Genomic DNA, 14,138 nt, shown 5'->3' on the forward strand with positions numbered 1-14,138 from the left:
GTGGATTCATAGTGCAGGCACAGAGCCCCAGCAGTAACCCTGGAGGCAAAAAAAAAAAAAAAAAAGGACAACTTGTGACCTGTAGACATTTCTTTAATGGACTTCCCTATTCCCCACTAGTGTCCCCCCCCCCCCATCTAGGAATAATAGTTCCATTGGGTGGCAGGGCAGATAGCATCATGGTTATGTAAAGAGACTGTCATGCTTGAGACTCCAAGTTCCAGGTTCAATCCCTAGCACCACCGTAAGCCAGAGGTAAACAGTGTTCTGATTAAAAATAAATAAATAAAATAGAATCCCAAGGACTACATTTTGGTTCTGAGCTGCCTGCTTAAGTAGAGCTGGTCATATGTTTTCAGAGTGTCACCTAGTTGTCCCCAACCCTGGGCTAGCATAGAACAGTCATCTGTTGCTCTTGGAAAGTGGCAGATTCCCCCCATCCCCCATAAATCAAAGCCTGTGACTATAAACATTTTTTTAAAAAATATTTATTTATTCCCTTTTGTTGCCCTTGTTGTTTTATTGTTGTAGTTACTGTTGTCGTTGTTGGATAGGACAGAGAGAAATGGAGAGAGGAGGGGAAGACGGGGAGAGAAAGACACCTGCAGACCTGCTTCACTGCCTGTGAAGCGACTCCCCTGCAGGTGGGGAGCCGGGGGCTTGAACCGGGATCCTTATGCCTGTCCTTGCACTTCATGCCACGTGTGCTTAACCCGCTGCGCTACCACCCGACTCTTGACTATAAACATTTTTAAGATTTTCCTGATGACTCTAATATCTTTGCAGGCTTGAGGAGCATGTGTGCACAAAAGGTGCTTCAGATCTGGGGTTCCCAACTGTGGAGCAAGCTGGGGGCTTTAAAAAAAAGATTTGGGGGTTGGGCAGTAGCACAACGGGTCAAGTGCACATGGTGCAAAGCTTAAGGACCGGCATGAGGATCCCAGTTCAAGCCCCTGGCTCCCCACATGCAGGGGCGTCGCTTCACAGGTGGTGAAGCAGATCTGCAGGTGTCTGTCTTTCTCCCCCTCTCTGTCTTCCCCTCCTCTCTCCATTTCTCTCTGTCCTATCCAAAAACAACGACAGCAATAACAGTAATAATAACAGCAATGATAAACAAGGCCAACACAAGGGGGGAAAAATATTTAATTCCTCCTTTGACCTCCAGGGATTCTGGGCTTTACGCAGACTGGGAAGCAGCTTTGGACATTTAGATTTTCCTTTCTTTTTTAAAAATTATATGAGAGATGGTTTCATATGAGACACACAGAGAAGCCACTCTGGTACACGCGGTGCCAGGGATTGAACTGGAAGCCTCAGGCATGAAAGTTTCATGCTATGCGAATTGAGTCATTTCCCCCTGTTGTAACAGTGAAAAAAAAATTTTTTTTAAAGCTTCTACAGTGGTTCTGAAACGCCACTGAGTTTGTGAGCCACTGCTCTTGAGTTTTCATCTTTTTTTTTGAGACGATTTGCTCTCCTGAGTTGAAAACTCTCAACGTCCACATATCTCTCCCACCTTTATAAACACCAAGGTCTGCACTTATTCTGTTTGCAGCCCAGAAATATTTTCCTTCATGGCTCTGATCAGCGAGTGAAAATAGGAGACTTTGGACTGGCCTGCGCAGACATCCTGCAGAAGAACCGAGCCTGGTCCCAGGGAGAAGGGAAGAGTAAGTTGCCTCCTGCATTCAGAGAGGGAAACTTGGTGAACATGCCGGTATCTCGTCAGAGTCGTCAAGACCAAATAATGAGCAGGAGCTGCACTGTGTTGATCAGAATCATGGCCCTCAGTGTCGCCGTTTCTAATTACAGGAACCCTGACGCACACGTCCAGAGTGGGCACCTGTCTCTACGCTTCGCCGGAACAGCTGGAGGGATCGGAGTATGATGCTAAGGTAGTGCTGGTTGCTTTGTACCCTTCTGTTGTCAGTTTGTGTTGCTGCGGCCTCGCAGATGTGTGAGTCAGCAGGAAGCCCCGGCACAGGTTTTTCAGATGGACAGATAGCCCATGGGAAACACATCACAGCTCTGAACCTTCCCCCAGTGTCTGGTGCTGCCGGGGCTGGGTCCTGGGTCACATGCATGGTGAGGCAGCCACTGTCTGTGTGGTGAACTGTCTCACTGGCCACTGACACCCCATCCTCCCCCCGGCTGCTTTGCTGTTCTTTCTTTAAGATGGGGGTAGAGGAGACAGGCCAGACCTCAGGCTCGAGAGCCAGGCGCACTACCAGTTGAGCTAGTCCCCAGCTTCCACTTTGCTGTTCTAAGTCTGGGTGACGGGGGTATGTTTGAATGGGTTTTCCCTTTATATAGAAGCTGGAATTGAGAGAAGCCCATCACAGGGAAGCTTGCTGACTCCCCTTGAAATGGATCACAGATGCTGAGAAGCATGCGCCCCTTTGCCCCTTGAAGGAATGTTCAAGTACGTCTTTTTTTATTTTTTGCCTCCACGGTTATCACTGCACTATGAATTCACTGCTCCTGGAGACCACTATTCATTCTTTTATTTTTGATAGGACAGGACAGAAAGAAATTGAGAGTAGGGGGAAATAGAGAGGGAGACACATGCAGACCTGCTTTACCACTTGTAAAGCGACCCCCCTGCAGGTGGGGAGCCAGGTTCTTGTGCTTAGCGTTATGTACGCTTAACCTGGTGTGCCACCACCCAACCCCCTCCCTTTTTTTTTTTTTTTTTTTTTTACCAGAGCACTGTTCAGCTCTGGCTTATGGTGGAGTGGGGGATTGAACCTGGGACCTGACTGAGCCTCAGGCAGGAGAGTCTGTTTGCATAGCCATTATGCTATCTACTCCCACCCCCTTTTTTTTTTTTCTTTTTTACAAGAGCACTGATCAGCTCTGGCTGATGGTGGTGCTGGGGACTGAACCTGGGACTTGGGGAGCCTTAAGAATGAAAGTTTTTGCAGGGGGTGGGCGGTAGGTAGTGCAGCAGGTTAAGCGCACATGGCGCCAAGTGCAAGGACCTGTGTAAAGATTCTGGTTTGAACCCCCAGCTTCCCCCTGGTGAAGCAGGTCTGCTGGTGTCTATCTTTTTTTTTTTTTATATTTATTTATTTTCCCTTTTGTTGCCCTTGTTGTTTTTATTGATGTTGTTATTGTTGTTGTTGGATAGGACAGAGAGAAATGGAGAGAGATCGGGAAGACAGAGAGGGAGAGAGAAAGACAGACACCTGTAGACCTGCTTCACAGCCTGTGAAGCGACTCCCCTGCAGGTGGGGAGCCGGGGGCTTGAACCAGGATCCTTGTGCAGGTCCTTGCGCTTTGCGCCACGTGCGCTTAACCCACTGCGCTACCGCCCGACTCCCTGCTGGTATCTATCTTTCCTCATCTCTGTCCTCCTCTCCTCTCTCAGTTTCTCCCTGTCCTATCCAACAGCAATGGCAACAATAACAACAAGAGCAAAAAAAAAAATAGGAAAAATGGCTTCCAGGAGCAGTGGATTCATAGTGCAGACACTGAGCCCTAGTGATAACCCTGGAGGCAAAAAATAAATAAAAAAAATAATAAGTCTTTTTGCATAACCATTATGCTGCCTACCCCGCCATAGATCCTTTTCTCAAGAGAGCAGCCCTGGTGAATTCTCTTGCTTTTGAAGATCCATTTAGCATTTTCATGATCAGGGAAGAACAGCCAGAAACAAGCATGGCTGCCCCTAAAATCCTGTTGAGCACAGACCCTCCTAAGAGGATTTCTAGACCTGGCCTGAGTTACATGCAGAGTTGGTCAGACTTTACCATGCTTGCTAGGAGCGCAGGTGAGACAGATTGGCTCCGGGGACCCCCTGTGCCCACCAGTGGCTGGCACCAGCACACGAAAGCCCAGAGCGCCCAGACCCTGAGGGCTGGTGTCAGAGCTGTGGCCACGGCCACTGAAGGAGTGGCACCACCCACCCCTTTTCTGGCCGCGTCTCGTCCTCTTGGACTAAATTCCGATTCGTGAGAGACAGTGGGAGGTGTGGGGTTGTGCGCCGCCCCTCCGCAGAGCAGGTGGTATAAGCAGTCTTAGAAGTGCCTCATCGCTCAGGAGGTGGCACAGTCACCAGTGTTGGAAGCCTCCAGCACGAGCTCGCACGTTTGATCCCTGACTGCAGGTGCCAGTGACACTCTGGTTCTCCCTCCCTTTTTCTCTTGGAAAAATAAATCATAGGAAAGAGATCGCTCTTTGTTTGAGAGAGCATTGTGCTGAAATGAAGGGGCGATTCTCATGTGGCACGTGGCTTTCCCCTCCCCCAGTCTGACATGTACAGCCTGGGCGTGATCCTGCTGGAACTCTTCCAGCCGTTTGGGACAGAGATGGAACGCGCACAGGTGCTCACGGGCTTGCGAGCTGAGCAGGTCCCCGACTCCCTGAGCAGAAGGTGTCCCATACAAGCCAAGTACATCCAGCAGCTAACAAGGAGGAACTCGGCCCTGAGGCCGTCTGCTGAGCAGCTGCTGCAAAGTGAGCTCTTCCAGAATTCAGGAAACGTAAGTAGACTTCCACTCATACGGAACACGACGTGGGGTCAGTGAATGAGTCCAGGACCTCACACATGAACTCCGGAACTACCTGGTCCAGTTTTTTTTTTTTTTTTTTTTAAATAAGAGGCTTATTTTTATTTAATTAATTTTTCCCTTTTGTTGCCCTTTTTTTTTTTTTAAAATAAGAGGCTTATTTTTAATTTATTTTTCCCTTTTGTTGCCCTTGTTGTTTTTCATTGTTGTTGTAGTTACTATTGTTGTTGTTATTGATGGCCTTGTTGGATAGGACAGAGAAAAATGGAGAAGAGGAAGGGAAGACAGAGGGGGAGAGAAAGACACCTGCAGACCTGCTTCATCACCTGTGAAGCGACTTCCCTGTAGATGGGGAGCCTGGGGTTCAAACCAGGATCCTAACGCCAGTCCTTATGCTTTGCGTCACGTGTACTTAACCCTCTGTGCCCGATTCCCGCCAGTTTTTATTTACACTGGGGGGTGGGACTAGGAGTACCAAGCCCCCCCCCCCCTTGTCCCTGGAGCCCCTAGTGCTGTTCATGGTGGTTCCACGTGGTGCTGGGGAGCAAAACCAGGACCTCAAGTGTGGAAGGCAGGCTCACTCTCTAGGCCCAGAGTCTTTAAGTTGTGAGTTTTGTTTCATAAACAGTCAAATTAGGGATTGAGGTTCACAGAAGTGGACTATTTAAACCATCCAGTTGGACCCACTTTTTTTTTTTTTTTGCCTCCAGGGTTTTCACTGGGGCTTGGTGCCAGCACTACAAATCCACTGCTCCTGGAGGCTATTTTTTTTTTTCTCTTTTGTTGCTCTTGTTGTTGTTGGATAGGACAGAGAAATGAAGAGAGGAGGGAAGACGGGATAGACACCTGCAGACCTGCTTCACTGCTTGTGAAGTGCCCCCCCCCCCCCCCCCGCTGGAGGGCAGCCGGGGCTAGAACTGGGATCCTTACACTGGTTCTTGCGCTTCACACAATGTGCTCTTAACCCACTGCACTACCGCCCCCCCCTTTTTTTATTGGATAGGACAGAAAAAGTGAGAGAGGTGGGGAGATAAGGAGAGAGAAGACTTCTGCAAATATGTTTCACTGATTGTGAAGTATCGGCCCTGCAGGTGGGGAGTCAGGGGCTTGAACCCGGATCCTTGCGTGGGTGCTTGTGCTTAGTACTTTGCGCGCTTAACTGGGTGTGCCACCTCCCCACCCCGCACATACTTTTTATAGTCCAGATAAGCAAAACAGATGACCACTGCCAGCACCTGCTCGTCTTAGCCCAAGGTGGCTCAGTGGCTAGAGCACTGGACTTACATAAGCATGAGGTTCCGGCTTGTCCCTACAACTGCGTGGGCCAGCGTGATGCTCTAGTTCTTTCTCTACCACTAAGAAATTATTAAGACCCTGCAGATCCTCTGCATAGGATCACAGGGCTACAATGCTTGAGGCACCAGCCTTGTTCCCAACAAGGCACATGCCAGAGCTGGGCAGTTGTCTGGTCTTCCTCATAAAAAAAGAAATCTTCAAAAAATTACAACTGTTACTCTGCTGCCTGTGAATGGAGTGAGAGGTGTGATGTGACTGATCAGTCATTTCGCTGGCCACAGAGGACTAGACTGAGGACCAGAGCTTCTTATTGGAGCCAAGTGCCGGCGTTTCCCCAAGAAGAGTGGCCACCTTAATGGGCTGTTGACTTCTGTCTCCACAGGTCAACCTTACCCTTCAGATGAAGATTCTGGAGCAGCAAAGAGAAATCGAGGCCCTCAAGAAGCAGCTACACCTTCTTTCTCAGGAGAAAGGGATCCAGGCTGATGTGCAGGGCGGGAGAATGCCTGTCTAGCCGGAGGGGCCAACATTCTCTCATCAACTGGACTGTAGATTTCTGATCTTTATTATAGAAGGTACAATTTAGTAAGCCTGTCTGAGATTAAAGTGAGTTCATGGGGCCGGGTGGTGGCACACCTGGTTGTTACCATGCCCGAAGACCCAGGTTTAAGCCCCTGGTCCCCACCTGCAGGGGAAAAGCTTTGCGAGTGGTGAAGCAGGGCTGCAGGTGACTCTCTCTCTCCCTCACTATCCCCCCTACCCTCTTGATTGCTGGCTGTCTCTATCCAACTAATAAATAAAAGATAATCAAAAATATTTTTTAAAAGTGAGTTCATGAACACCTCCCCCCAAGCTCCTTTATGACCATCTTGAGCTTGGTGGCTGGGGAAGTGGTGTAGTGCACACACACCGCTTAGGCTCAGTTTACCTGTGGCACATTGAAGCAGCCCAAAGCCTGCTGTCCACTCAGCCTGCCCGCTCATGCCCTCCAAGCTCCCAGTCCAGGAGCATTTCTCACTGTAACATCACTGTCCTTTTTTTCCCCCCTTCCCTCCAGGGTTATCTCTGGGGCTCGGTGCCTGTACTACGAATTCACTGCTTCTGGAGGCCATTTTTCCCTTTTCTTGTCCTTGCTGTTTATCATTATTATTACTGTTGTTGTTGCATAGGAGAGAAATCGAGAGGAGGGAAGACGGGGAAGAGAAAGACACACCTGTAGATCTGCTTCACCGCCTGTGAAGTGACCCCCCCTGTAGGTGGGGGGCTCGAACCTGGATCCTTTTGCCGGTCCTAGCACTTGATGCCATGTGCACTTAACCCGCTGCACCAACACCCATCCCCCATCACTGTCCTTCTAAACTATGCACGTAGAAATCAGTGAATCTTTGTCCTGGGCTCTGCCCGCAGACCCCCCACATCCTCCGATCCTCCTGACTGAGGCCCCTGCCTAAGCACAGGCCTGCAGTCCCGGGCGGCTCCAGTGTGGAGCGCTGCTAATCTCCTAACCCCTCACTGCTGCCGGCAAGGTTACCACGCAGCCCTGGATCAGCCCCCTCCCCGGCTATCTGCTGGTCTGAGGAGGAAGTTTGACTTCGTAGACTCAGCCCACTCCTGTCTGTGGCCTTGGTCATGGCGGACTGAAAGCCATGCCTGTCCCAGCTCCTGAGACCCACAAGCAGTTCTGACTGTGCTGTTCCCGTGCTACTCGGGCCTTTAATGCAGCCCTCGACTCCCACTGTCCACATTCCTCCAGGTGCAATGTGACGCTCGCTCTGGTGTGCCCACCCACAATTTTAAAGGAAAGGAAAAGCACAAATCACATGACGCTTTTATTGACACCCGGCAAGTGGCCTGAAGACTTCTGAGTCTTAATCCCTTTGAGAACAGCAGGCAACAAACAGCACCATGGTTAGGAACCAAACTCGCTAGAATCAGTGTCTGAGGTTCACCTGAGGAGCTTGAGGGCGGTGCTGAAAGGGGCCAGGTTCTCACAGGCCCGCACCCACCTTTGCACGTTGGCGGGCAGCGTCCCGTCGCCACCTCCTATCTGCTGGAGCACCGACCACAGCACGACATCTGCCACCGTGAGTTCGTTCCCCACCAGCCAGGGGCTCTTCCCCAGGGCTGAGTTCATGGAGCGGAACACGGCGGCTTTCTCTTTGCTGCTGCCCTGCTTCAGCTGGAACATGGCTATATCCACCCAGCCGTCTATGAGGGTCGAGTTGACGGCGTCATGCTTCTGGCCAAACAGGGAGAACAGGAAACGCGCGATGTTCCCTTCTCCTTCGATGGGACACATCTTCTGGACGCTGAACTTCATTTGAGTCTTTGGCACTGAAAAGGAGACACAGCAGGGGCTGTGAGGAAGAGGATGGCAGGAAGGTAGCTCTGCATGGTGGGGTCACCCACCAGTAGGGCCTGGCGACCAGGGAAAGTGCAGGAAAACCCCATTTCCTGCCTGAAGCACCAAAGGCCCCAGGTTAAATCCCCAGCACCTCACAGTGCTCTGGGGGAGGGAGGGGGGGTGGGAATCACCTCAGCCTGTTTTCAAAAGGCTTCAGGCTCAGGAAGTTTAATGTGTGAGCATTTAGTGCAGACCTTACTTGAAAAAGTAAGCATTTCAGTGGGTTTTATTCCTGGTGGGGACATGTGTGATCCAATACTCCTAGTGAAACCTTCCGATCACTCAATTTCAGACAGGGGCAGAGAGAGGAGAGACGGCACCATTAGTGGAGCTTTCCTAGGTGCCGTGCCTGGTGCTCCCGTGCTGCTGGGGCCTTGAGCCCACATTCTCGCAGGCAGCAAACTGTGTGCTCTGCTGGGTGAGGGACTCCAGCCCCCACGTCTGCCGTTTGCTCAGGACACTGTTCAAGCTGGAGGGAACCTCAGACCTGCGGCTCCAGCGCCTCCCTGTGTCTAAGGACCTGGAGGACGATGACCAGGCCTAGGATGCCCACCTGCCTCGCAAAGGCTCTCTGTGGGGGCTGGGGCACCAGGATTGGATGACCCGAGCCCACACCCCTCTTACGTGAGTGGGCCATGAGAGCAGGCGGCAGTGGGGTCTCAAGTAGGGACGCCCCCCATCCTCCTGTGGCCACCGGAGAGGAGACTGTTAACGTCGACTTAATGCTGGGCTTTGGAGGCAGGATGTCTGGGATGGCCGTCGCTTTCTCCCCCAAAGCTGTGCCCTGAGTTAGAGACCCTAAGCCCCCCCTAAGAACAGGGTACCGGGGGCCATGACTCTGCTGTGCTTCCAGCCTCTCAGACAACCTGACTCCACAGCAGAGAGCCGGAGAGCCTGGATGCCCTGGGGTGCCAGCCCAGCCCCTCCTGGCCTCCCGTCCCATCACGCTACTCGTTCTCTCCACCTACCATTCTTCCAAATCAGAGTGAAGCCCAGCTGGTACTCATGGCGCGGCTGGAGTTTAGCCTGCTCTCCGAAGCACTTGAGAAGGTTTTCTGGCACATTCTTGACAGCCGAGTGCGTGTGGACAGTGGACAGGACCCTGTAGTGCTCACAGAGCAGCTGGTGCAGCACCAGCAGAGAGAGGGGCGGCGAGGCAGGATTGGCGTTGATGACAATGTCTTGCAGCGCACCGTAGTCCTGGGGAGAGACCCGCACAAAGCAGTGTTACTGCCATCCCAGCGGTTAGCTCTGCGCCCGCCAGGCAGTTCTCAGGACCCAGCTTCATTTTCAGGGCCAGGTGGAATCCTCGGCTATGTGAAGATGACACTGCTGTGTCCCCACCACCACCACCAGCTGGAGACACCATCCCAGGAGTAACTGAGCCTCACCTCTTAGATCTGGGCTGCTCACACCAAGGACAGGCTGAGTTTACTGTCAAACCAGAAAAAGGACACTGAGAATGACACTTCTGTCTCTTAAGGAATGGGCACAACTGCCCCTTCAATTAAAAAAAAAAAAACACATTTTTTTTTGCCTCCAGGGTTAATTGCTGGGACTTGGTGCCGGCACTGTGAATCCTAGTGGCCATTTCCCCCTATTTTTATTGAATAGGACAGATAGAAATTGAGAGGGAGGGGGAATAGACAGAGAGAGAGTGATGCCTTCAGACCTGCTTCACTACTCATGAAGCATCCCCCTGCAGGTGGGGAGCAAGGGCTCGAACCCAGATCCTTGCACATGGCACTATGAGCTTAACTGGGTGCGCCGACACCCGGCCCTAACACTAAAACCCCACCTGGGCAGATACAGTTCTGCATCTGTCTGTGGCAGGTAGGTGTTATGGACGAACCTCCATGTGGACCTTCTCCAATGAGAAGGGACGTGGCTGATGACTGTGATGGGAAGAAGTTTCTAGAACACTTGGGTGTTGAATAAAGCACCAAAATGAGGGTGCAGACTTTTAAAAAAAAATTTTTTTATAATTTTATTTTATTCCCTTTTGTTGCCCTTGTTGTTTTATTGTTGTAGTTATTATTATTGTTGTTATTGATGTTGTTGGATAGGACAGAGAGAAATGGAGAGAGGGGAAGACAGAGGGGGGAGAGAAAGATAAGACACCTGCAGACCTGCTTTACCGCCTGTGAAGCGATTCCCCTGCAGGTGGGGAGCCGGGGGCTCAAACAAGGATCCTTATGCATGTCCTTTGGCTTTGTGCCGCCTGCACTTAACCTGCTGCACTACCGCCCGACTCCCCCAGGTGCAGCCATTTCTAGTCACTCTGAACAATGCATAAACTTGTGGAGGGATGTGAAGGTGCAGGGCTTGGCTTTCTGTAGCAATCTGGCCTCTGGCCTCGCCACTCCCATGATGCCCTTCACCGAGCTCTGCTGGATGCTTTGCTGTGCTCTGGACTCTCGTGTTACAAATGCTGCCTTCCAAAGGCTCAAAATCCGTCCGAAGCATAAGTGCTCTGGAAGACTTCCAGTACTGAGACATGCCGCTCAGTGACTCAGCAGGACAGGCTGGCTCTGGGGGGGTGGGGGGGGCAGGGCCCCGTTGGCCCTCGCTGCAGCCTGCGTGCCCTGTGACAAGGCATTCCCCGCATGCCAGCTTGCCCTCTGAATGAGCTGATGGCTGTAGCCTAATGAGAGGTGACTGATGCAACTGCAAATGGGATTCAAGCAATCATATGAACCCAACTGGCTTTTAGCAGCACATTTCAGGAGGGCTGTGGGGTTTTGTGCCTGGGTGACCCCAACTTTGATGTTCAGGCTATTCTGAGTCCGGGTTGATGGGCAAAGCTCCGAGGCCGGCGCAGACCACCTAAAGTCAGGGCTGGGAGGCAGCTGGCATGGTGCCACTGCCTGGAAGCACAGGTGGCTGTCTGTCCCTGTGGACTCTCATCTGCCCACCATCTCCCCTGTGTCACTGGCACAGCGCACAGATGTGTCCTGGGCAGTCTCTTGAGGAAGAACATGAGCATGCTTTTTGCATCACCTCCAAGAGCTAGAGAACCAAGGTTGTCCTCATACCTGAGCAGCACACTGGTGGTCTTCATCGACCCAAGGCAACTTACCTTTCCCAGCACTGAGTTTAAGTCCAGCATGCCGGCTGACAGAGCAGTGGGTTCACCAGCCTGCATTATGTTGGTGACATCCAAGTCTGCGTCTGGCGTCTGAATCATCTTGGAGAGACCATCCACAGCAGCTTTTAGCTCGTACAGACGTTTTAAAATGTCATCTTGCCGGGACTCAAGTGCTTCCAGAGAGCTGTTGGACTTCCCCTACACAAACCAGCAAAAAAATGTTTGCTCCCTTGCATGGCAAAGCATTCTAGTTACAGCCTTCTACTTGGCTCTGTGTCTTCTTCAAACCTCCCATCCTTAACAGACATCGAAGTGAAGAAAGCAGTTGTCCTCCCACCCCCTCCCCCTCCAGTAGCTAGGCTCTGCGACAGGTGATTTAAAATAATAAAAGCCACTTAGAAACTGTCAGCACCCTTCCAGGTCAGCTGGCTTAAAAACAGAAAGGGAGGGAGTCGGGCGGTAGCACAGTGGGTTAAGCACAGGTGGTGCAAGTGCAAGGACCGGCATAAGGATCCTGGTTCAAGCCCCCGGCTCCCCACCTGCAAGGGGGTCGTTTCATAAGCGGTGAAGCAGTTCTGTAGGTGTCTGTCTTTCTCTCCCCGTTTTCCCCATCTCTCTCCATTTCACTCTGTCCTACCCAACAAGGATAATAACTACAACAATAAAACAAGGGCAACAAAAGGGAAAAAAATAATATATATATATACATACACACACAGAAAGGGATGGCTGTGGAATACAACTGTGCCCTTGATGTCAAAAGAGTTGAAGCTAAAAAAAAAAAAAAGAGTTGAAGCTTCTGTAAAAACACAAAAAGATGGAGGGCGATGAGGATGTAACTCAGTAGAAGTCAACAGAAGGGAAACCAGTGCATGTCCAGCCGTTTAGAGAGTGTCATGTGTGGCCTGGCAGTGTATCCACGGGGACAGACGAGCTATTCCCCCATCCCCCTCGAGGCAGCAGTACTGGCACGCTCAGATCTTAGAACCACTCAGAACTTGAGCTTCTTGAACGTGAGATGCTCACATCTTCCTACCTGTGCATCCATTGCTTCTGCCAGGGTCAGCTGCCATGGTACTCGCTGAGAAATCCATCTCAACTCTATAGACTTACTTGGAAAATCAGTAACAAGAAAGGCCTCACATCAGCACCACTGCACAGCCTCTGTGCACGCAGAAGAGGATAAAGAATACCTTCGGCACAAGGAGAAGGCGGCCGACTGCAGTCCCGGGAGTCTGCCGTCAATGTGCACGCATCGCTTGTGTTCTTCCCAACCTCTGTCCCCCTGTCCTCTGTCACTCCACCACTGCCTTCTCTGCAGATCCCTGCCGCCACCAGGAGCTGGCCATATTCTGCCTCCACTGTCACTCTCCAAGTCCAAGAGATTGCTAGCCACTGGTCTATTTCCACCGGTTCTTTCTGGTCTGATTCGCCAATCTTTTGCTAAGGTGGCGGTGAAGAGATGGAAATAGAGCCTGTCTTTCCAAAGTGCTCAGGCTGAAAGCTCATTATCTGCCCCCTGCTCTCCCCTCCTGCACCTGCCCCGGGCCAGCTGCTCTGTGGGCCTCTCTTCCCTCTCCCGGCTGGTGAAGTCCTAGCTGCCCTGGAGCTGAATCCTCTCTTCCCCAGCCCTTCTGGCTTGTTACCAAGCAGCCAAGAGATGTAAGGTGGTGGACCTCTGGGAGGAGCAGACGAACAAGAATAGTTCAGGGAGCTTCTTAAATAAGCGGGGGGGGGGGGGGGGGGGGGGGGGGGGCTAAGGAATGCAAGACGTGCGACACCCAGCGGTGACAGAGGCAGCACCTCTCTGGCCTCTGACCAGCCTGTGCTTGTGCACAACCTTGCTTTCCTGCAAATGGAGGCGGGGCCCTGCCCAACCCGGAGTGAAGAAGCAACAACCGAGTCCGAAAGTCCGAAAGTCGTCAGCACAACCTGAAGAGCGCTGCAATCAGAGCTTTCGGTGTGAGGGGCCGTTCTCATCTACCCCGGCTATGCTCGGTTTCCGACCTCCGTCCCACCTGCACCATATTCAGAAACAACCTAAGGAGCCGGGTTCGAGCCCTCGGTCCCCACCTGCAGGGAGAAAGCTTTGCAAGAGGAGTGGAGAAGCAGGGCTACAGGTGTCTCTCTCCCTCTCTGTCACCCCCTTCTGTCTCAATTTCTGGCTGTCTTTATCCAACAGTAAAGATTTAAAAAAATCAAATGAAAGAAACGCCCCAGAAAAGGAAGGCAGCACATGGAAGGAGGAGGCCGTGATAGTCCCCACTCTGGGTGTTCGGGTCCCGTCCAGGTGCCAAGGGACACTGGACTCGGCCTGCTGTTCCTGCCTCCACGCCCGGGGGAGAGACAACCACCTCCCTGTCGATCTTGACAGGCTGCCATGTGGAGTCAAGAAGGGATGCCACAATGGAAGGGCTCGGTTCCTAGCGCGCTGGCCACAGCGCTTGCGCACTGGACGCTCCTGCGCACTCCGGTGCGGCCGGCTGGGCGGAGCCTCCGCGCCTGCGCACTGAGGAGGGCGGGGGTTGGGGCGGGGGCCGCGAGCCAGTACCTGCACGTGGCCCGCGTCGGGAGCGGGGCCGCCCGTCCTGCCGTGCACGTTAGGAAGCCGGTATATGCAGGTGGGTAGCTCGACGTGGAGCGCCGTGCTCTCGTGATAAGGCTTCGCCTGGTACATCGGCATCGCGGGAAGCAACGGAGTGAAGTCAGCGGGCGAGAGGCAGCGACACTAGCAGCCTTACCAAGCCACGCTTAGACTGCCGACACCTCCTCGGGACCTGGCAGCGACGCGCAGTCTGCGCGACCTAATTGGCTCGGACAGTTAGACGTCACGGCCACG

At 52.3% G+C, this 14,138-nt stretch overlaps 2 protein-coding genes across 6 annotated transcripts in view; one reads left to right on the forward strand and one right to left on the reverse strand.

Annotated features, from left to right (window-relative positions):
• The window catches only part of EIF2AK1 (eukaryotic translation initiation factor 2 alpha kinase 1), a 41,489-nt gene extending 34,866 nt beyond the window's left edge, over positions 1–6,623 (forward strand). The window contains exons 12-15 of one of the 2 annotated variants that reach the window (XM_060173286.1): positions 1,556–1,670; positions 1,813–1,895; positions 4,251–4,484; positions 6,190–6,623. In XM_060173286.1, the coding sequence (XP_060029269.1) occupies positions 1,556–1,670; positions 1,813–1,895; positions 4,251–4,484; positions 6,190–6,321 (564 nt within the window). In that variant the 3' untranslated portion in view covers positions 6,322–6,623. Of the gene's footprint in view, positions 1–1,555; positions 1,671–1,812; positions 1,896–2,313; positions 2,440–4,250; positions 4,485–6,189 lie in introns of those variants that run through there. The other variant, XM_060173287.1, reaches the window with a different exon arrangement.
• Positions 6,624–7,623: 1,000 nt separating this feature from the next.
• Positions 7,624–13,982, reverse strand: AIMP2 (aminoacyl tRNA synthetase complex interacting multifunctional protein 2). 4 transcript variants are annotated; one of them, XM_007525041.3, is made up of 4 exons: positions 13,851–13,982; positions 11,291–11,497; positions 9,180–9,411; positions 7,624–8,141 (listed from the first exon to the last, which is right to left on the reverse strand). In XM_007525041.3, the coding sequence occupies exons 1-4, from the start codon at positions 13,980–13,982 to the stop codon at positions 7,753–7,755; spliced, it is 960 nt and encodes a 319-aa protein (XP_007525103.1). In that variant the 3' UTR covers positions 7,624–7,752. The 4 variants fall into 4 exon arrangements, with proteins under 4 accessions (XP_007525103.1, XP_060029275.1, XP_060029276.1 ...); XM_060173292.1 differs by lacking the exon at positions 13,851–13,982 and adding an exon at positions 13,654–13,765; XM_060173293.1 differs by lacking the exon at positions 13,851–13,982 and adding an exon at positions 12,493–12,881.
• Between the last annotated feature and the right edge of the window lie 156 nt (positions 13,983–14,138).

The sequence above is a fragment of the Erinaceus europaeus genome, chromosome 15 (genome assembly GCF_950295315.1).
Source record: "Erinaceus europaeus chromosome 15, mEriEur2.1, whole genome shotgun sequence".
In the NCBI taxonomy this organism is placed as follows: Eukaryota; Metazoa; Chordata; class Mammalia; order Eulipotyphla; family Erinaceidae; genus Erinaceus; species Erinaceus europaeus.